This window comes from Suillus subaureus, assembly GCF_016647635.1.
Source record: "Suillus subaureus strain MN1 chromosome Unknown BJ212scaffold_6, whole genome shotgun sequence".
NCBI lineage: Eukaryota > Fungi > Basidiomycota > Agaricomycetes > Boletales > Suillaceae > Suillus > Suillus subaureus.
Genome location: NW_024538562.1, coordinates 1,038,510 through 1,061,250, shown reverse-complemented (window position 1 = coordinate 1,061,250; position 22,741 = coordinate 1,038,510). Strand labels below are relative to the sequence as shown.

The 22,741-nt window shown below is 47.5% G+C and overlaps 5 protein-coding genes across 5 annotated transcripts; 4 read left to right on the top strand and 1 right to left on the bottom strand.

Annotated features, from left to right (window-relative positions):
* Window positions 1–9,112: 9,112 nt before the first annotated feature.
* Window positions 9,113–11,612, top strand: BJ212DRAFT_1264465 (uncharacterized protein; the record flags this gene model as incomplete). The annotated part of the gene is made up of 11 exons (XM_041330417.1): window positions 9,113–9,266; window positions 9,342–9,752; window positions 9,803–9,856; window positions 9,909–10,061; window positions 10,111–10,348; window positions 10,407–10,610; window positions 10,659–10,784; window positions 10,838–10,990; window positions 11,044–11,163; window positions 11,213–11,348; window positions 11,397–11,612. 11 exons carry the CDS (start codon window positions 9,113–9,115, stop codon window positions 11,610–11,612), a joined length of 1,965 nt encoding a protein of 654 aa, XP_041196641.1.
* Window positions 11,613–12,596: 984 nt separating this feature from the next.
* Window positions 12,597–16,033, top strand: BJ212DRAFT_1445317 (glycosyl transferase family 41-domain-containing protein; the record flags this gene model as incomplete). The annotated part of the gene is made up of 11 exons (XM_041338094.1): window positions 12,597–13,084; window positions 13,132–13,210; window positions 13,269–13,389; window positions 13,435–13,856; window positions 13,913–14,079; window positions 14,130–14,369; window positions 14,580–14,673; window positions 14,848–15,002; window positions 15,260–15,488; window positions 15,539–15,564; window positions 15,619–16,033. 11 exons carry the CDS (start codon window positions 12,597–12,599, stop codon window positions 16,031–16,033), a joined length of 2,436 nt encoding a protein of 811 aa, XP_041196640.1.
* Window positions 16,034–17,180: 1,147 nt separating this feature from the next.
* On the bottom strand, window positions 17,181–18,320 carry BJ212DRAFT_1264506 (Maf1 regulator-domain-containing protein; the record flags this gene model as incomplete). Its single annotated transcript, XM_041330419.1, has 2 exons — window positions 17,181–17,499; window positions 17,536–18,320. The coding sequence occupies 2 exons, from the start codon at window positions 18,318–18,320 to the stop codon at window positions 17,181–17,183; spliced, it is 1,104 nt and encodes a 367-aa protein (XP_041196639.1).
* A 1,386-nt stretch (window positions 18,321–19,706) lies between these two features.
* Window positions 19,707–20,999, top strand: BJ212DRAFT_1445315 (domain found in IF2B/IF5-domain-containing protein; the record flags this gene model as incomplete). The annotated part of the gene is made up of 2 exons (XM_041338093.1): window positions 19,707–20,684; window positions 20,733–20,999. 2 exons carry the CDS (start codon window positions 19,707–19,709, stop codon window positions 20,997–20,999), a joined length of 1,245 nt encoding a protein of 414 aa, XP_041196638.1.
* A 186-nt stretch (window positions 21,000–21,185) lies between these two features.
* BJ212DRAFT_1265257 (uncharacterized protein) lies at window positions 21,186–22,116 on the top strand (the record flags this gene model as incomplete). Its single annotated transcript, XM_041330471.1, has 4 exons — window positions 21,186–21,298; window positions 21,364–21,637; window positions 21,705–21,890; window positions 21,952–22,116. 4 exons carry the CDS (start codon window positions 21,186–21,188, stop codon window positions 22,114–22,116), a joined length of 738 nt encoding a protein of 245 aa, XP_041196637.1.
* Window positions 22,117–22,741: the final 625 nt, after the last annotated feature.

Genomic DNA, 22,741 nt, shown 5'->3' with positions numbered 1-22,741 from the left:
CTTGGATATGAATTGCGGGCCACGATCTGAAATGACCTTTTCGTGCAGGCCGAATCGCCGATAGACGTATTTGAAGAATTTGCTGGCGACTCCTTCAGAAGTTATGGTTTTGGTACATGGGATGAGAATTACCCCCTTCGTAAGCCCATGGTCTACCACAACCATGATAGAATCAAAACCCGCGCAGGGGGGAAGGTCGGTGACAAGATCGACTGAAATCTGAGTGAAAGGGGCCGCGGCAATGGAGGGGATGGGGACAAGGGGGGGGGTTGTCGGATGAGTGTCGGATTTCATTTGCTGACAGAGAGCACAACCCTCAACGTATTTACGAATATAGGTGCCCATAGCGGGCCACCAAAAATCATGCTTAACCAATTCCTCTGTCTTAAAACATCCAGGGTGGCCGGCGGTGGGATGGTCATGACATCGTTCTAAAATAAGGTGCTGGCCAGCAGGGCGGACATAGGCGCGGTCCTTGTAATAAAGGATATCGTCATTGATCTTCCAATCTGTGAGAGCGGATTTCATAGGGGGGAGAGACAGACCATCCAGCGCATCGGAGGCAGTAGAGAAAATGGGGTCAGGGTCGGAGGGATCAGGATTCACGAGTGTGGTCATGAGTTCAGTGTCAAGAAGTCGAATGAACATGGAATCAGGCAGGAGTATTTCGTTGGTGTTGTCATTGAAGGAATCTGACCCATGATCAGGGCGACGTGAAAGGGCATCGGGAGCAACAAGTTTAGTTCCCGCAACGTGGTGGAGTTCAATATCGTAGCATGACAGGATTAGCTGCCATTGAGCTTGTCGACGGGTTAATTTCTGGGCGGTCCTGAAATATAGGAGGTTCTTGTGGTCAGTGAAGACGATGATAGGATGAGGGTTTCCTTCCAAGTAATGACGCCATTCAGTCAACGCACGAATAACCGCAAGGAGTTCGCGATCAAAGATCTGATAGTTTCGTTCTGCAGGGTTCAGTGTCTGGGACAGATATGCACATGGGTGATAGACGCCATTATCATCAGTCTGAAGCAAGACTGCTCCAGTGGCGACAAGGGATGCATCAGTGGCAACAGCAAACTGTCTAGAGGGATCCGGGTTTCGAAGGACTGGTTGCTTCATAAAGCATTCCTTTAGTTCGGTGAAGGCAGATGTGCATTGTTCCGTCCAAAGGAACTTGACGTCTTTCTTGGTAAGATCAATCAACGGTCTAGCGATGTTGGAATAGTGGGAAATAAAGTTCCGGTAGAAGTTGCAGAAACCTAAAAACGACCGAACTTCTTTTACGGTGGTAGGGACAGGCCATTCCCGAATACCATTGGTTTTGGCATTATCCATTGCTATGCATCCAGGGCGGATAATCATCCCAAGGTACTCCACTTCTTGAGCATCGAACGTACATTTTTCCGGTTTAAGGAAAAGTCTTTCTTGCCGAATTCTTTCAAGGACGCGCCGAGTACGTTCTCGATGGGAGATGAGGTCGTTAGAAAATATCAGGATGTCGTCCATGTATATGACGAGCCATCCTTCATTAATCTCCTGCTGGAATGTTCTGTTCATGTATGCTTGGAAGGTAGCCGGGGAATTGCAAAGACCGAAGAACATGACGTTCGGCTCAAAGAGTCTGTATTCCGTAGTAAAGGCAGCTTTCCATCGATCTTCCGGATGAATACGGATGTTATTGTATCCGGACCAAACGTCCATCTTTGTAAAATATTTGGCACCATGTAACCGGGCGACCAGGGAGAGCAGTAGTGGGAGTGGGTAGGCGTTCTTAACAGTCCATTCGTTAATATACCGGTAGTCTTGACAAGGACGAAGATCTCCACTCTTCTTTCCTACGAAAAAGAAACCACTGGCCTGCGGCAACTTTGATTCGGAAATAAATCCCTTCTGAACGTTTTCATCAATGAATGCCTTGACTGCTGCCCGTTCTTTCTCGGATAACGGATATACTTTGGACGTCTTGGGAATAAACCTGGGTTTGGTGTCTATTCGGTGATCTATACCAGGTCGTTCAGGCGGTAACTGATTCAGGCCGTCTTTTGCGAAGATGTCGGCGAAGTCGTGAAGGTAGGAAGGGACAAGTTCTTCGAAAGACTTCTTCTTCTGTTCAAGTCCAGCAGCTTGTGCGAATTGCTGGGCTTTGTTACTGGTTTTAACGTATTCGGCAGGTCGTGTCAGAGGCGTAATCTTGGTTTGTTGCTCCATGGTACTAGTCCCGTCTTTCGTTAAAGGTGTGTCCAGCAAGACATTGGTGATTACTCGGAGCTCAGAGGCGTCGGCGGGGTACTCGACTAGGAACTCATCATCTTCTAGATGGTAGGTAGAGACTTCTCGCATGGGTGGTGCGTAATCGGTTGTCCATACGTCATCCTTTGTGTCGAAGGAGTCGTCCTCGTCATCTGGTATAGGATCCAGATCAGGCAGCGCTGATGGGACCGCTTCTTCATTGATTATTTCCTTGATTGTGGCATGCGGTGGTTCTTCAGTCATCTTCCTAGGAGGCGCTTTAGGTAGCACTACAACTGGGGTTGGTTCCTTTCCTTCTACCTCTTTACGGAAGAGGGGAGGCAGTCTATTCTTCTTTCGTTCTCTGTCGACTTCTTCTTCAATCTGGTCACTCTTCTCTGTTCTGGAGAGTTCCAGTGTTTCTGCTTTCCAGCGGATTACTGGGTCCATAGCGCGTAGCCAGGGGATTCCCAATAAGATCTGATCACATCGGCTGAGCCGTGTGATGTTAAACTTTCCGATCATAGATCGGTTGTCTATCTTAACGATGAGGATGCAGTATCTGGTGATAGCGCCCCCCTTCGCATAACTCCCATCCGCAGTAGTGACTCAGAAAGGTTTTGAGAGCTTATGCGTTCGAATCCCGTGAGTTTTAACGAACTCTTCGGAGATGAAGGTTCTGGCAGCGCTGGAGTCTACAACAGCTGTTGTTTCGACGGTTTTCAGACGGGTTTTGGAGATGAGAGAAATGGGAACACGAAGTTCCTTTCTTATTCCAATACTTTGTACAAGTCTGATGGTTACATTGGAAGATACTGGTGTCGATCCAGTCTTCCACACTAAAAATCCTCAGCGAGGCAACGGACTGTTGTATCTTCATCATCTAGGTCACTATCACTCATCTCTTCCCTTCAAACGGGGATCTTCTTCTTCTGTGGGCATGCTCTAGTGAGATGGCCTCTCTGGTGACAGGTAAAGCATAGTCCTTTCTTCATATGGTCACTTCTTTCGGCTTCAGTGAGCCGGTCTACTTCCATGGTGTTTGGATCGTGTCGGTCAATGGAAGGTCTGGGTACATAGTGTTGCCCAGAGGGTTTGGTGGTGATTCGATGGTTGGATCGATATGCGACACCCCTCTGATAGTTGCTATCAAGTCTTACAACCGCGGCGATGTACTTGTCAAAATCCGTAGGGATGGTTTCCATCTGGTAGACGGAATTAACGATTCCCTTCTTTAATCCGTCATTGAGAAACGTGATTAGGATGGCATCTTGCTTAACACCGGCTTGTGCAGCGAGTGTTTTAAAGCTAGCGATGTAGGATGTAATATCGCCCGTTTGTTTCAACGTTCTGAGTTTGTTCATGGCGGTACCGACAGCGTCGGCGGGTACGAAGGCTTCTTTGAATTTGGTTTCAAAATTCGTGAAGGTTCCATAGGATTTGGCGGCGGAATTATCGACTTCAGTGTAGAAGGTGAGTGCCCAACCCATAGCACTATCTTCTGTCATATATGCGAGAGCGGTAATAACCTTCTTCTCGTCGGTGTTGTAGATTGTAGCGTTAAGCGCAAAGTACGCCTTTATTGCATACAACCAACGTAGTGCCTGCTGAGGGCTCCCATCGTAAATAGACGGGGCTCCAGCTTTCAATTCTGGGGTGTTGGTGACGGTGGACATCCTGAGCGTCTGGTCTAGTGATGCCTTCTGGTTCAGGGGAACATTCTTCGTTCTCTCACTGAGTTCTTTCTGGGTTCTGTATAACCTCTTGTGATGAGAGGGTCGGGTGTCTGGACTTTAATCTTTTGTTACGGCGAACCGTAAGTCGACTAGGATAGGTGTGACGATAGGTACTCGATAAGAGTACGCCTAAAGCCGGATCGTGTCCTTACAAATGTAAGGTTCTTTAAGACAAGTTAGAGAGAGTGTCTCCGACTTGAATATCAGTTATCAGACGACTTAAGATTGGGGGTCTTAAGCGAAGGATAGTTCAGGTAAGACCTAGTAGATTAAAGTGAAGTCTACCTAAGTACAGGACCCAGTTTATATAGTAGTAGCCTGCTTTAGGGCAGGTACATATTCGTCATCAAGACGAGTCAGAGATAAGGAACCGAGTCAGAGACGTATTTGTCATCAAGACGAGTCAGAGATAAGGAACCAAGTCAGAGATAGGGGACCGAGTCAGAGATAAGGAATGAGTCAGCTAGCGACGGCACGTGGCGGTCGTGCTGTAATACAGATATAGACAGATGCTGGTCTAGTGATGGCACAACCTGGTGCAGTCATGACGTAATACAAATGAGTACGAGAAAAGAGATAGGGGGTAACTATCATTGTAACACATCTTGTTGATCGGGGTTTTGATGGTTTCCCAAAAGAGAGGAGGAAGACCGTTCTTCCTTCGTTCAGTGTCAACATCTTCTTCTATTAGATTACTCTTCTTGGTTCAAGAGAGTTCTAGGGTTTTGGCCTTCCACTGAATAACTGGATCCATGGCACACAGCCAGGGGATCCCTAGCAAAATTTGGTCACAATGACTAAGTTTCATGATATTGAACTTTCCAAGCATGGATCATTTGTCAATTTTCACAATGAGGACACAGTAGTGGGTGATTATGCCTCCTTTTGCATAACTTCCATCTGCTGTGGTAACTTGGAATGGTTTCATAAGTTTATGCATTCAAATTTTGTGAAGCTTAACAAAATCCTCGGAGATGAAGGTTCCAGCAGCTCCGGAGTCAATGATGGCGGTCGTTTCAACATTTTTCAGACAGATTTTGGAGATAAGGGAAATGGGAATGTGAAGTTCCTTTCTGATTCCTACACCTCAAACAAGTCTAATAGGTACATTGGAAGATACTAACGTTGATCCAGTCTTCCACATCAAAAATCCTCGTTGATACGGTGGACCTCTTCTTTGTCTTCTTTGGCTGGCTCAGTATGACGTACAGGAGCTTTGCCATTCTTCTTCTTAGGGCAGTTATGGGAGACATGGCCCTTCTGGTGACAGTTGAAACACTTGCCATTCTGGTAGTGTTCGGTCTTCTCTTCCTCAGTGAGATGGTCAACCTCCATAGCATTGGGGTCGCAGTGATCAATAGAGGGTTTGGGAACATAGCATTGACCAGTAGGCTTTGTGGTCGTGTGATTGTTGTTACAGAATATCGCACCATGTTGCCAGTCACTGTCAAGTCTAATTGCAGCTTGGACATACTTGTTGAAGTCCATAGGGACAGTTTCCATCTGATAAATGGTGTTACCAATTCCCTTCTTGAGTCTGTCATTGAAGAACATAATCAGGATAGTGTCTTGCTTTACAGAGGCTTGTGCAGCAAGGGTCCTGAAACTGGCAATATAGGAAGTGAGGTCACCTGTCTGCTTCAGGGTTTGGAGCTTATTCATAGCAGTACCAACAGCATCTGCCAGCACAAACACTTCCTTGAACTTTGCTTCAAAGTTCGTGAAGGTCCCATAAGATTTCATAGCAGAGTTATCTACTTCAGTGTAAAACATTAATGCCCAGCCCATGGCACTATCTTTAGTCATATATGCAAGTGTGGTAATAACTTTTCTCTCGTCAGTGTTGTAAACCGACACATTAACAGTGAAGTATGCTTTCACTGAAAACAACCATCTCAGTGCCTGGTCAGGGCTCCCATCATAGTTGTTGGGTGTTCCAGCTTTGAGCTCAGATGTGGACATAGGAGCAGACATTCTGATACTGGGATGTGCGGAAAGGTTTCAGGGTGGCTGTTCTTCTGGGAATTCATCTACTGATGTAGTTGAATGATGATTTGGTTCTGTGGTTACAGGGGACAGTGTTCATCTCTCTCTGTCTTCTGTGATATCCAGACCTGCAGCCTTGTGATATTCTTCTTTTGGTTCTGTTGGTTCTGTGGGAATGTCGTTTGGATCACTCTCCCACCAATACTTCCTAATTCAAGGGGTCGTCTTGCTTTGAGCTACTGGGGCCTCCCTGGATGGAGAGGTTCAATAAGGACTTTAATCTTTTGTTACGAACTAGGATAGTTCTAATGACAGATGACTTGATAAGAGTCAGGACTTCTGTCGAGATTCTATGCAAGATGATAAGTCAAGTGTTCAGTATAAGCTACATAAGTCAGAAGGAGTGCTTCTAACTTAAAGTACAGTTCAGATGACAAGAGATTGGAGGTCTCAAGCAAAGGATGTTTCAGGTAAAACCTAGTAAGATTAAAGTGCAGAACTAAAGTGTACAAGAGAACTATATATAGTGAACTACAAGTGCTTTAGGGCAGATGTGAGAACAGATGTGAGTCAGAGATAAAGGACACGTAAGCAATAGCAAGAATAAGTCATCTAGTGATGGCAATGGCAGTCGTGATGTAATACAAGGTATGTGTCAGAGATAAGTCTAGCGGTGGCATCATGCGGCTCATGACATAATCCACAGTAAGAGAGAGAAAATGAATAGGGGTGTACATGATTGTAACACCTTGCAGCTAGATCAATTGCTGTGAACTCATACCATCAAATGCTTGCTAGTTGCAGCAGGCTTGGTGTGAGCCCCAATCCAAGTTCTACATTACTCACTCACTTTGTTTGCTGGTTGCAGACTCAGCTTGATCATAACAGGCACCCCTGCCCCAAGTGCACCCCATATGTTGTCCAAGATTCAAGCAGATTTGCCAGTATGAGTGGTTCAGCAGAACTGAAACTCTGCTATGGCAGACTTGGCTTGGTGATAGGCAGATGTGATTTTTGGCTCTGTCACACCTCAACAAGGATCTCAATCATTTCTTAACCAATTTCAAAGATTCAACTTTGCAAGAGTGTATTACAAGTGTACAATGATATGTGGTTAAGCAGAATATGATTTGAAGTAGAGTTGAGTGCAATATTGCAAAGTGTCTGAACCAGTGGTTGTCTGAAGTTGTGGTAGCCAATAGTACCATACTATCATTCCAGGTAATCTGCAACATGCCTGTAATATGCAAAATGTTCAAAACACCTCAATGCACTGCTCAACTCACTTCAAAAAAATTCAGGCATGTGTAGACTACTTATATATGATATACTGTCCAAGTAGAATGAAAATTTCTTGCATGTTGCAGCTGTGAGAGATGAAATAGTGGTAATTTGTAACTATGCAGGAACATAAATCATCCAGATCCCATGGATCCTGCAGGCATACTCACAAAGTTATACCTGGAGCATGGCAATAACCTCATCAGGATTACAGAACACAATGTTGATTAAGTTCATCCTGTCATTTTAAGATGCTATAGAGGAAGAATTGATGACAGGTATGAAAACATGACAGTAGATAGGAGAGTATGTAACAAATTCAATCACCTCTATGGCACACTTGGCAAGTGCACAGTGAAGTCTTGCATTGTCATCTCCTTTGCATCATTCTCACATCCTTGTCACAATGGCATGGCCTTGTGATTACCAGAGACTGGACTCAAGGCAGAGCTGCTCCAGTGAATTGTGCAATTCTTCAATGGCCAACCAGAAGGTCCAGAGCTCAAGAAAAACCAGTGGTATGAGGGTTTATTTAATACCCCCATTCTCACAGGCAGCATGTTGAAACTGGTGATAACACTAGCTACTGAGTCAGTACTGCAAGACATGCCAAGTCATCAAAATTTGATGCACACACCATTTGGCTATCAACTTCACAGCCTATCCCTCAACCCTCAATGTCATGCATGGATCTTCTCCCACCTGGCAGGTATGCACCCCCATATTATCCCATGCACCATTCAGTGCCTCCACCTATTCCCCACTTTGTGCCAGCAGCTGGTAGTAGAGCAGATTTTTGAGTTGGTGGTGAGGTACAAATGTATGATGTTGCATGTGGTCAACCTTATTCAGGATCATATCACCAGTATACTCACAATAATTACATGAATCATGATACTTGATAATAATATGTTGCTATATTCATTGTTTATCAGAGCTTTAAGCTTCAAGCTTCCAGTTCAATGACTCAATGCCAACAGATCAAGAGCGCAGTGCAGAGAGTCAAAGTTGACTGTGCCAGTGCAATGCTGAGGTGTGACTCGATATGACCATATTTTGCAGATTAGCAGTCAGACCCTGAATTTTCTTGGCTTTCATCCAACACCACACCACAATGTCCTAAAAATGAGTAAAATTCAGATCTATGTAGAGGTGGTACAAATCTACAACACTCTAAATTTGTGGAAGATAATATGAAGTGATTGAGGAGCTACAAAATATTTGCTGAAAATGTCGCAGATTACCCAGAATCACCTTGCGGAGCAAGGTCATGTTGGATGGAAGACAATCTGTCAGCCACCTGATATGAGCATCCATCATGCTGTGCAATCATGTGAGATAAAAGAACATCATAGAAAACAAGTAACCTAGACCTAAAATCTGGAAACTCAACACTGTAGCAATTACAGAAATCCAAAACACTGGCCAATTACCTGCATATCGGAGCAAGGTCACAAGTTCGCAACGCGAACCCCTAGTGATAGTACTAGCTCTCAGGAATTTCTGACAAAGATCTCGAACTTGTCTCTTACGTAATCACACCTTGCTGTTGGTTGCAGCTGGAGGCCTTTGAAATGATATTGACTTGTAACATGACCTCAACGCCCCCGCCAGCTGGTGCTTTTGTTGTCCCGCAAATACCTCGTCTGCCATCGACAACAGGTTCGCGTAATCGAGTTTCAATAGGATCATCCTTCTCGTTTGGCCCGCAACCGATCATTTCCTCATTCTCTGCGGCGGATATGAGTAGCTCCACGCATAGTCGACCCCTTGCGCTTGATCCAAATCGTTCCATGCTTCCAAGCTCGCCCAGATCCTCGCTTCGGCGATATCGGCGAGCCAAAGAGAGCACAGGCCGCCATCCCCTTGCAAATGATTCCATGGATGTTTTTCAGGACACTGAGATGGAATCTGACAATGACGATGGCGAGTGGGGGATGATTGACCGTATGAGGCTATGGCGGCACGATTCTTTAATGCAGCATTTGTATGAAACTGCCGCCTTCTGGGGAGACAAGATACTGTCATGGACCAGTAAGTCGCGCCGCCTCGACGGTTGCCATTGCTCTGACTGTTCCTTGTTATCGGTGTATCTTCCGCGACGCGTAGATGACCCAAATGACGCGTTTTGGCTAGCTCAGACTTACTTCATGACTCATCAGTACGCGCGTGCTGAGAGACTCTTAACTAGGCCCTTCTCTGCAATGACACCAAAAATGCCGAGCGCGTCGTTGAATGGTCTTGAAAACGGGGTAGTAGATGATACTACGATGGGTAGTCTGACCGCAGACACGAAAGGCAAAGGGAAGGAGGGGCACCCTGACACAAGCATAATGCCTCAATTACCAATGGGTGACGCTGGCATGGTGCAAATTCCTGAAGAGTTACAGGATTCCGTATCAAGACTTGTGGACATGAGCGTAGCATGCAGATATCTTGCTGCGCAGTGTCAAGTGCGGCAAGGGAATTGGACAGACGCAACGGAGATGCTCGGCGAAGCGAATCCATTCCGTCATTCAGGTTGATATCGATCATACATGGCTGCTATCATCCACTAATAGATCGTTCAGCAAGGAGTGGGCGCGCCGTGCCGAATGTTGACGGTGGTATCAAGGCAAGCGGGTGTATATTCCTGACCAAAATGTTTTGACCCTTACTTGCTTGTGCAGGTCGAAGCTTCCATGTGCCATTTGCGTGGCATACTTATGCTTAAGCTGAACCGTGGAGACCAAGCAAAGCTTTGCTTCATGGAGGCATTAACTTTAGATGTCAAATGTTACGATGCATTCGATCAGCTAGTCAGTGGTGAAATGATGACCCCGGACGAAGGTTAGGCCACAAGTATCACTACTCATTTTCTGGTATCTGACTATCGTAGAATGGGAGTTTGTTCAGGGTCTCGCTTACAGGGAACAAACGCAAGACGATGCCGATTTTGTGCAACTCATATACACTTCTCAGTTGCGGAAGTATAAACACGCAGAAGAGCATGCCCTGACCCGGAGACGTCTTGTCGAAGAATTTGGACTTTCTGATAATCCTGATGTGTTATTCAGTTTTGCTGATGCACTCTATGCTCAATTCCGGTGGGCCGACTGTTATGTCATCACGACGAGGTCAGAATGCTTCATACGAGTTTACATCCATCCCAGATGTCTCAAAATAGCTTTACAGGATATTGGGGCTGGCTTCTATTCATGATTCTACCATGCCATTGCACATTGCTTGCATGTACCATCTTAACCATCTTCACTCAAAACTCTTTATTCTAGCACATGAACTTGTGGAACGGGAACCTGAGAATCCCGTTAGCTGGTATGCAGTTGGAGTCTGGTATCTGGCGTCTGGGAAATGGCCACAAGCCCGACAGTACTTCAGGTGAGTCCATCAGGTCTTCGTTCTTCGATTCCTGCCAAGCATCCACAGTAAAACATCGTTAATGGATCCACGATTTGGGCCTGCATGGATCGCGTTTGCCCACACGTTTGCAATGGAAGGCGAGCATGACCATGCCGTCACTGCATATTCGACCTGCGCTCGCATGTTTACAGGGTGAGGTTATTCTCGATCAGCTGAGTCATGATAAATGTGCTGAAGAAGCCCAGTTCCCATTTACCTTTGCTATTTGTGGGCATGGAGCAAATTATGCTATCCAATCATTTGTTAGCCGATGAAGCATTGAACGCTGCTTACGCCGCATGTGATGGAGACCCTCTTCTTATCAATGAATTAGGAGTTATGGCGTTCACGCACGGAGAGTGAGCCCTGTGCTGAGCCAATTTTCTGAGGCTCATGCTGATTCAATCAGCAGCTACCAGCGAGCAGCGGATCTATTTAAACGTTCGCTCGAACTTGCCCAAGTGACGCAAAGCTCCCAGATGTCATGGACGACAACATACCTCAATCTCGGAACTTGCTATAGAAAGTTGAAGTGAGTTTAAGGTGCGCGAGAGCGTACAAACCTGATATACTTGTTCCAGGAATTATGAGATGGCCAAGACAAACTATCAACATGTGTTGGAAATTGAACCACAGCATCCTCAGGGTCTTGGTTATCTGGGCATGGTGTATCATCATCTTGGAGAGATCGATAAGGCGATCGTTAAATATCACGAGGTATGCTGCAGCCTTGGGTGTGGTTTATTCCTAACGTCCATCACAAAGGCATTGAGCATTGATCCCATAAACGGGCACTTAATTGAGCTGCTGAACCTCGCTTTGGAGTCTGACCTTTGTTGTGGTTCGTTAGAGAAAGTTTACCCCGGTGGCGAGGAAGCTTTCCGGGCTATGATGGTCTCCCTGAAGACCAAGGTTCTAGATGCTTCCAAAAAACCCAAAGTGGATAAACCAGGTGCAGATGTAGCAATGAGCGTAGGTTGATGAAGGTAGACGATGTGTTGTTGTAGGTCCTCAGTCCCCACTACCACGCGGTCCTCGTAGTCCCAAAACGGGATTCCTCTAAATGCCAAAGGTGGCGATCTCCGTAACGCTTGCAACCTGGCAGTGTGCCTGTTTCTTGCATCATTCGTCCGAATATACAGATACCTTTGATGCCGAAATGCCGAGGCTTCGTTCTCCACAGTCTCCCACACCGGACAATACGTCGAACCATAAGAAAGGTATCGGGGTGCAAGCCTTACGCAAGACGCACAGCTGTAACATGACCCTATTTCTGATTGGGCAAAAATGACCCAATGACGCGGCAATGAGCTCTCCACCACGGGCGCCTTTGGGTGAAACACAACTTGACCATCTTCTCTGACGATGAGGTCTACAACTTATAACTTCGCTAGTAACGCCATCTTTGCACGCCTACAGAATGATCCCCCAGACTGGGACTTCTTGGTACGTTGCCAGTACAATTCTTGATTCTTTGATTAAATAGGCAAGCAGGACGCTCTTTTGTCAGAACTCATGATATTGCCGACATTGACAGAGCAAGCGTCACTGTTCTGCCGTGAATTATGTGCCCATTTGAAAGCAGAAAACGACAGGCTGCTTGCGTCAGTGACCCCTCAGCATGCCAATCGTCTGCTGAATGTCTTCACATATGTTGCAAATATCCAACAAAAAGTAGACGGCAACACAACATCCACCTTACGTCATTATATCAACGCGATTGAAACGGGTATCCGTCTTTCACCACCGCTGTCCTCGGGGACCACGTTGTCATTCCGAGACATCATTCTTGCCAGCTGGTTTGCATCGTCTGTATTTTCCACGCTACCACCACGGCCAGAACCGAATAATATTTTGGACGCAATCCAAGATCGTGCTAGCACCAACCATCTTCCATATTTCGACGACACCAGCTTGGCATTGGTGCATGCAGTCCATCATGACAGTGACGGCTTCATTAATGCTATGCTGGATCCCACTACCGGAACACTGCCCAATGTTGTGCTTTTTCCAGATCAAGCGCAGATGTTGTCGGCTGTCGTTTTCGCTTCCCCACATACGACTTCCGATGTATGGGCTGCGCCCCACTCCAGTCAATCGACCTATGAAATCAAGACTGCAACCTCATCTGCGTTGCTTACCCTTGCACGGCGCATTCAGGAAGGCGCATTGATCGCTGACCTAGGTCTTGATATTCCGCACTGTTCTAATGATGCGCTGGTGCTCTTGCTTCACTATCTTGCGTTATCATTGTCTCCGAGTGCCTCTGCATTCAATGACACTGGTGTTGTCCTGTGCGGCATGAGCAGCAATGCACCACGAGTCGCGTCTGGAAGGGATGTTGCCCGCCTTTACTACGAAAAAGGGTTGCAAATCGATCCCACGCATCCCCATTTACTTTCGAATTTCGGCTCGCTCCTCAAAGACGCGGGCCATAACACCTCTGCAGTTGGGTGAGTTGTACCAACATTTATCGTTACATATACATGAACAATGGTAGGGTTTTCAACCACGCTCTAAAACTACACCCTGAATTAGACATTGCACTGGTCAACATGGCAAATACCCTGAAAGATATGGTAAGCATTTCCTGCTTCTCGTGCAAGCTGCTGTATCCAAACATCTTTGGCTTCTCAGGGCCGTCCTGCAGATGCAGTTCCTTATTACCTTAAGGCTGTAAACATAAATCCAGGCCTGGTCGACGCCTACTGTGGACTGAGCATGTCGATGAATGCAGTCTGTAATTGGACAGCACGAGGTAATCTATGACCTTTTGCACCAATACAAGCTCAACGGTCTGCAGACCATTGGTTGACAAACGCAATAGCGATATGTGAAGAGCACCTTTCGGAGCTTTATCACCAGAACATCGGCATCCTCGGCGAGAGGAGCGTTGATGACTGGCTTCTCACTGTAGCCTTGACTACATCAAGACCTCAGTGCGACCACAGTTTGAGAAGATGGGTTCACCGATTTTGCCTTTTCACAGATATTTCTGATGGGCGACAACCTCTCCTCAACGAAGGGAGTTTCCTTATACGCCTTGTCGATTGGTACCGGACTAGGATGCAACACCGACGTTACGTTGAAACCTACGGAGAAACACTCTACGGCGAAGAGGTGCCACATTCGCCACCGGAGGCTGCTCCTACTGCGAGGCCGTTTGGCTCTATATTTTCCTCAGCGTCCTTACAAAAGGTCCCAACTGTACTCCCTTTTCATACCGTATGTCAAGTCTACAATAATGTCCTTCAAGTTTTTGGCTTACATCTCCCGATAAGTTCACGCTTCCACTCCCCAGCCGTACCATTCGGCGCATTGCACATAGAAATGCTCTTCGTGTGTCGCATAATATAATGACACAGATATCACCAGACAGAGTGCCATTGCTGCCGCTGCCTCCGTTGAAACGGCGTATTAACGTCGGTTATGTATCCAGCGACTTCAGGTACATCTAACTGACACTTTGTTTCCCGCGGTGACACTGACATAACGTAGTGACCATCCCTTAAGTCATCTGATGAGATCGGTTTTCCAGCTACACGACCAAAATCGGTTCTGCGTCTTCCTATATGCGACGAGCCCATCAGATGGGTCGGTCTTCCGACAGTACTTTGAGCAGGGCGACCTCAACTTTTTCGATGTCTCTTCTTGGTCAAATGTAGACATTGTTAACAGGATTGAGGAGGATCATATACATATCCGTATGTCACATACCTCCCTGAGCTCCCTCAGGACGTGCCATTGATGAAGTAGCATAGTTGTAGACTTGGGCGGTTATACCAGAGGAGCGAGAAACGAGATCTTCGCTGCAAGGCCAAGTCCCGTTCAGATCTCGTTGATGGGTTATGCTGGAACCTTAGCTGCCAGTAGGTTTTTACCGCATATAGTCCTGACTTTCGCTATCCTGACCTGTTCAGGCTGGTGCGACTATCTCGTCTGTGATAGCATCACATGTCCTGTCGACCTATTTGCACGAGTTCAAGCATATCGGAAACGGAGCCTAGATCATTGCTGCCAACACAGTGATTTTGGAGTTTCGGTGGGAGATGAGGGTGATCCAGAATCATCCTCTCCCCATTGGATCTAGTACGTCCTTCTAGACACCTACTGCAGATCAAGGCTAACACAAATTTAGCACGGAGTGTCCAATATATATGCCAGTGAGTTGTTTTACCGCTGCCTGCGCGCCTTTAGCTTTGAAATATTTCGCTAGCATACATATTTTGTCACCGACCACAGACAGTCTTATCGACATGGCGAAAATCTTTCTGTCGAGGAGCGTGCTCAGACGCCGGCGGACAAGCTCTGGAATGATGAAATCAAGTGTAGAGCAGATCTTAGACGAGCCCTGTTTCCTGATTTGCCCTTGTAGGTGCTGCTACCACATTCTTATAGCCTATTTTGATCCTTATTCCAGCGATGCCATCATTTTTGCCAATTTCAATCAAGTACGTGTCCTTTCTGCTGCTGTGCACTTGCCGTTGTTGACTTTTGTCCTTGGACTACAAAGTTGTACAAGGTTTGGACTGCGTTTTTATCATACGCAAATAACTGACAGACAGCGATCAAACAGATCGATCCCGTGAGTCTCTGGGAGTATTTGATGTCGTCAAACGGTCACTGAGTTCATGTCAGAACATATTTGCAACTTGGCTTCGTATTCTAGCCCGGGTTCCACGCAGCATCCTTTGGTTGCTGCGATTTCCCAGTGCTGGAGAAGCTCACCTGATCCAAACTGCCAAGGAGTGGGCGGGCGACGAGATAGCATCACGCATCAGGTTCACAGATGTTGCTGCAAAAGACAATCACATCTACCGATGCCGAGTTCCTGATCTTTTTCTAGATACGTCAGAAGTAAGTCTTTGACGATCAGTACTCGCTGTATAAGCTGACTTGTCTATTAGTGTAGCGCGCACACTGTCGCAGCAGAGTGAGTGGTTGTACGCACACGCCACAAGGTTGAAATTGACTGTCTGTTGTCCAGCGTGCTCTGGGCCGGCACGCCATTAATTGCTTGCGCCTGGCCGAGTCATCGACACAAGATGTCTTCTAGGGTCGCTGCGAGCTTGGCCAGTGCTACAGGGTTTGGCGAGTACATGGTGGTGTCCAGTAGGGATGAATATGAAGAACGCGCAGTGACCTTAGGGAACAGCATCCGTCACACTGTGCAACCCAATGGCAATATGGAAGCAAGTGGGGACCTACTTGACCTGCGACGGTGTCTTTTCTTAAACAGAGATACCATGCCCTTGTTCGACACGGAGCGATGGACGAGGAACTTGGAGAAGGCGTATCGGATGGCCTGGAGGCGGTGGGTGGATGGTTCTATGTTTAGGATGAGTGACGATGGTTGTATCTGGGTCAAGGACGATATCGATATTCCCATCCGTATGGACTGATACCACCTGTGTAATGAATTATTCACGTACGTCACGTGCGCTCGGTAAATGTTGTGTAGTAGGATGACTTGCAGTACGATGTTGATTTACAGATAGGTGTGGATTATGATCATGCGCGCCAGTTATGTATAGTTGGTCTAATGTCCTTGGTCGCCATATACTGGCAGTGAGCAGCGGGGGGTTGTGACCCCCTGACCAGAACGACATTTGCTTCCGCTCCTCGACCTCAGCACCTTCCAGATTAAACACATATCCGATCAATTTAGCGACCACATCACAATATCACAATCGATTTTCTAATCGATTCTTTCATCTTGAACTTTACCATCGTCCACCACGTTCTTACCATCGTAACCAGCCCTTGTAATTGTGATGATCAGGATTTGTTTCTGAATCACAGCATGATGGATGCGATCTGAATGTACGCGTGCAAATGTAGGGCCGATTACGACTCCGCGCGAGCGATAGGACGGGGTGGGGTAGGGTTCAACAGATCTAGTATGATATCCGGAAGACTGAAGATGACCTGCGAACATAATCAGGCCTGCTATGTGCGGATCTCGTTGTGTTCTACCGTTGGCTAATCGACCCATATCTGCTTCCCAGACTACTAGTACTTTATGAGCGCTGAGTACTGAGTACTGAGTACTGAGTACTGAAGTGCGAGCTGCTGGTGAGGCACAACGTGACTGTGTTATTTAACACCACGAGTCATCTTGGAGTCCGGCTCTGACTCATATATCAACTGTATCGCCACTCTCGTATCTCATCACAACATCTCTGAGCCCATCTCTTTTTTAGCACCATCCACAAGGAAGGCTTCAAGATTCCAGATCATAAATACTGATACAAAAACTATACACTCGCCAGCACTGCGGCAGCATAAAAATCATATAGTATGAGACATAGTATGCGAATACACTGACTCCTCCGAGCCGTGCATGCAGAAGCTAACGTAAACGACGGTATCGTACAGGGCATCCAAGGCTGCTGCCGAAGCCCGGAGGCCGGTTGACGGCCAAAACTCGAATCACAAGGTCGCAAAAGAAACCGGAAATTTGTTCCAAGGGTCAATTAAGCAAGCATGAAGATGCTAACCGAGAGATGAGCGCTCGTCAGGAATCCTGCCAGGATGGCACCTCACCAATCAAGCAGACGCACTGAGACCCATTGCTCGGGCTCCTGCGCCGACACCACCTTCCCATCCAAAGAACCGTTCATTCTTCGGTACAGAGCCCACGCCACTGTAGCTTTCATCGTCCATTTCCATCTCGGACCACTCTTCGTCATCCCATCTCATATGCGCGTTCTTCGTGTGCGCCCAGACGGAGATGAACACTATTCGCTTCAACTTGGGGTTGAGGAAGAACCAGTGCGAGGACCACAGGAGTGCACCACAGCGCCGCTTTAACCGCACATGCGCAAAGTTATTGCGCTCGGGCGATTCGCCACTACTCGTGCTCCCGCTGTTGTACCGGAATGGTATACGATTTCGCAGGGACATGGAAGTGGGTCTCGAGCTGCTAGGATCAGGGAAGAACTCGTCGATGTCATAGTCATCAAACTCAAAAGGGGGTTCATCATCTGGGTCGTCGGACGAATCCTCGTCTGCAACAGATGCGACATCATCCTCGTCGTCAGAGTCGTTGGCGTGGGGATCAGAATCGATATCCGGGGAGTATGAAAAGACTTGGCAATCTGCAAGACCGATGACCTCATCCAATATACGATACAAGGTCGGATGTGTACCAGAAACTATCTGGGGAGGTGCGTAGGGGCTGGGCACCATGTGGTGCAGAGGTGATGACGAGGTGGTTGGGACAGAAGAAGGGAAGAAAGTGGACGACATGGGAGGATAAGCTGAGTATGTGCGTGGCGCGCTCATGCCAGCACGATGAGGAGAGAGAAGGGTTGTGCTGAGCGAATTAAGCACGCTCGCACCGTTCTTCTCTTTGTTAAAGTGTGCGGGTCTGACATCTGAGAATTCATGGTCAGGGAATGCGATGTTGAGGGTAGCTATAAGAAGGTATAGTGTCTTGCGAGATGCCTGCTTGTCCATAGGGCCAAAGGGGGTGAGCTCAGGCTCGCGGTCAAGCCACGAAGGAAGTGGCGGTGAATGGGAGAGCTCGTCATTGTAGGCGTGTTCAAGAGTTTTGAAGAGTTTCTTGTCGCGCTTGATGTTCTTGCAGCTATATGCTTCAATACGAGTGTGCACGGAGCATTCTGGGCCCTCATGAGTGAGCGCTTGCGAGAGGCGTGATAACTCAGGGAATTCTATGTATTTCATAGTCGTGAGGGACGATGTCGAACGACAGCTGGTCGTCGTCAGCCACAGCGAAGAGAGGAATGGAGCGAGCGAAGCACTAGTGGCTTGGCGAGCGGTGTGTAAGCGTTAGTCACTTCCTTTCTGGATGCACAGCTTCTCGATTCTAAAGTCTATTATTATATTCCGAACTGGGGGGGCAATAATGCCTGAACAGCGATAGCAGCCATTTGTTCTGCAGACGACAAAATACAAGTACAAAATTCGAACAGAAATGAACAAAATGATAAAAGGTTCACTCTCTTTCTTTCGCAATCCACATGTTAGGTGATCGCACGTTTCTAAAGCATGGCCTTTTGATACACTAGGTTGCTGCCAGGAGTATCATCTGCACGGCATGGCCTATCAGGAGGATTCCACAGTACAAAATTCGAACGGGGGGATAAAAGGTTCACTCTCTTTCTTTCGCAATCCACATGACCAAGGTGTTAGGTGATCGCACGCTTCTAAAGCATGGCCTTTTGATACACTAGATTGCTGCCAGGAGTATCATCTGCACGGCATGACAATTGACGCCTCGAAGCTAGGAAAGTGCTTACACAACGTGCATGTACGTGGGTGTGAGACATGGAACAAAGCACATGCATGGTCGAGTGAACGTGTGCGGAAGAACTGGGTCATTCACGACCACGGGCGCAATCGACCATGCCGCCGTGGGCGGAACAAACAGGTGCCCGCGATAACCATATCTGCAGCCAATGTATGAAGAGCTAATGAGTGAGAAACGAGACACATTTTCATTGAGAAATTCATATGGTGCTCGTAGCCCGGGCCTAGAACACTGTTTAAACTTGGTCACAGACATTTCCGCGCCTCGAAACATCTTGGCGGGTAAGAGACTGACCCGTTACTTACGTCGAGGTGCTGCAGTCTGAATGACTGACGCTGCGGAAATCATTTATAGGCCTGTTCCTTGTAGGAAGCGACGTATGTATAAGCTGGCATAAACGTGTCATGCCAAGTACTGGTAGTGCGGCTGTACTTAGTCATCCGGCAACGTCCGGAGGCGGAACAAACAGGCACCCTTAAATTTGCTTCCTTTTACTGGACTGCCCATAACCACCACCAGTCTCCAGTTTTTGTATACTCAAACCCAAAGCCCATAACCTAGAAATTTCGCGGTCTTCCCCTAGCCCACGATTGCTTCTCAAACCCAAACTTTTTCTATCTTCTGTCCCACTCGAGGAGAAAACAGAAGACTTTATTTCATGCTTCGACCTCCACTCAATATATCGGCAAATACGTGTTTGTTTCGGAGAAAGTCCATAAGTACTGTCAGTCGTTTCTATCATCTACAGCATGCTGTCAATTGACTAGACCATACTCTAGCGTTAAATATATTTGCCCAGCATGGCTTCCGCAGGAATTGTGAATATTCGTCGCGATGTCGATGACAAGTTCTACCGCTACCGCATGCCCCTCCTTCTCACAAAAATTGAAGGCAAAGGCAATGGTATCAAAACCGTCGTCCCCAACATGGCAGATGTTGCCCGTGCCTTATCTCGCCCTCCCACTTACCCTACCAAATTCTTCGGCTGTGAGCTCGGTGCACAGACCTCCTCTGATGACAAGAATGAACGCTACATTGTTAACGGCGCTCATGATGCCTCTCGCCTCAGGGAACTGCTCGACGTCTTCATCGACAAATTTGTCCTTTGTCGTTCATGCAAGAACCCTGAGACGGACCTTATCATCCTCAAGAGCGGTCGTAACGAGGATATCGTCAGGGATTGCAAAGCTTGTGGTGAGAGGACGGGCGTCGACATGAAGCACAAGCTCGTCACCTTCATTCTGAAGAACCCGCCCAAGAACCCCAAGAAGAGCAAGAAGGGGGCCAAAGGCGAGACAAACGGAAATGGTGGTGGAGTACACGCATCAGCTCCATCTGTTCCTGGCGACGAAAACACTGGCGGTTCTGGTGGTGACAGCGACGACGAGCTTACCAAGAAGATCAAAGCCGAAGCCGCTGAGCTTACTACAGAAACCAAGCTTGCGGCTCAAGATTGGTCGGCTGATACATCTCCTGAGGCCGTCAAGGCTCGCGTTAAGGCGTTGGAAAATCAGGTTGGCGGACTATCACTTACGCCTGCTGGCGGCTTGGGAGATGATGAGGGTAGTGATGACGATGTGAACAGCCCTTACGCCCAGTTTGGTCGTTGGGTTGAAGAGAACAAGGGCGATGCAGGTGTTAGTGCTGTGCAGATCTATCAGAAGGCCCAAGAATTTGGCGTCGAGAAGAAACACAAGACTGTCCTCGTTCTTGTTCAAGCGCTGTTCACCGAAGAGGTTGCGAAAGAGATCGATACGTACAAGGCCCTGCTTGCAAAGGTTCGTTCTTTTTCCAATCTACGTTTGCCTTGCTAACTTAGCGTGTAGATGGTCACCTCCGAGAAGCACCAGAAAGCTCTCTTAGGTGGAATCGAGCGCCTTGTCGGGCTTGCCCACCCTGAGCTCATCCCCTCCGTACCAAAAATTCTTATGGCCTTGTACCAGATCGACGTCTTGGAGGAAGACGTAGTGACTCAGTGGGGTACTCATGTCAGCAAGAAGTACGTCGATAAGGAGACGAGTAAGAAAGTGAGAAAGGCCAGCGAGCCGTTCTTGAAGTGGCTTGAGGATGCGGATGACGATGAATCCGAGTGATGGGTGAATATGTAGTCCTCATTTATGTTTCTGTTTTTACTTTTCATATCTTGTCGTTTGATCACTGTAACATGCTAGGTTTACTCTATCAAATGTTGGTCGAGGCTCCTATTGAGAATCTTTGCAAGCCCCTGTACTGATTTATAAGGCCTTCTGTAGGCTCCACAACTCGTTCTTTCAACAGTTATGTCATTTGCAGCTCCTCCATTTGCTCCACCTCATATCGAGTCCTCCGTGAAGCGCGTGAGGGTGCTTTTCGGGGGTAAGTATGTAGTAGACACGACGCACGCAAAACTTGTGTAAGTCTCTATTCACAGCCAACATTGCCCACTATGAGCGCTCACTAACAATTCAATACATTTAGCTGGGAGAAACCTTTCTACCCGACCTATTTCTTCTCGACATCCGACCTGAACCCCTCGTACCTCCGCGAATCTTCTGATAACAAAGAGCGTGGAACGAAGGTTTACGACTTGGTCGTCGGTAAACGCGAGGCAAGGGACGCTGTAACTGTGTTCACAGATCAAGCAAGCGACACCAAGGATTTGGCTGGGTTACTCAAAATCGAGTTCTCAGCTGCCGATGCGTGGCTTGAAGAGGATGAACGGGTCTACGTTCATCCCAAGGACCCTTACAAGGTCAGTCTCCCCTCATCCCCTTACACTCGCACAATTCGAGGGGCTAATAAACCTTTGCAATCCAAAGCGCGTAGATGTATTACAATCTTCTCGCCACGTGCGCATTGCGGTCGGTGGTGTCGAACTCGCATCGACGAATCGCCCTCGTTTGTTATTCGAAACGGGGCTTCGCGTCAGGACGTATATGCCTCTCACAGATGTCCACGTCGAGCTTCTCAGGCCGTCTGATACAGTCTCGGAGTGTCCTTACAAGGTGGGTTTCCCTCTATATCGATCATACCGTGTTGTTGGACTGACATCGCATTGCTCGATAGGGGGTAGCAAATTATTACAACGTTCAACTGCCGAACGGTGATGTACACAAGGATATCGTGTGGTACTACCGTACCCCGCAGCCCGAGTGCGGTCAGATCGCAGGTTACGTCGCTTTCTACGATGAAAAGGTTGATGTCTGGGTTGACGGCGAAAAACAAAAATGATTTGTGGGGGTTGATTAGTGGTGAATTCGGAGGGGCATGTTCTTTACTTGTGTTCAACGAAAGGATGTACTGATACAGCTAGGTGTAGCATTGTAATTGAAGCGGGGGAAATGTGTACCGTGTTTGGAATTGTGCTATGACGGCCATGAGCGAGCTTGGGCTGAAAGGCTGAAAGAAGATCTTAAGCCCTGCCTGAGATCCGCGGCTGCCGGGTACCAAGGGACCAATGTCTCAGCATCGCATACCAAACAAAGATCATTGATTCCAACCGCACCCAGTGACAAACATGTAGGCACCAACACCAGCACAGCGCGGGGATCGAATTTGCATGGAACGTCGAGAGCCGTTTCTCCATATAGATTTGGACTCCAGAACTGGCTAGCAGAGAACGCCTGCAGGACGTGGCAGGACTTGGAAACTGATTGCGGCGAAGATGTCCATGGCAAGTCTGACCGTGGCGTCGACGTCGAGGCCTGTGTGATTCCGGGACTCAAATTTCAAAAGTGGTTATGAGTGTACTCCAGGACGATGACATCGAAGAAGTAATGATCGTTGAAGGGCTCCGTATTGAGAGCTTTCGCCAGTACATTGCATGGGAGGGGACACGGTGACGAAATATGTCGAA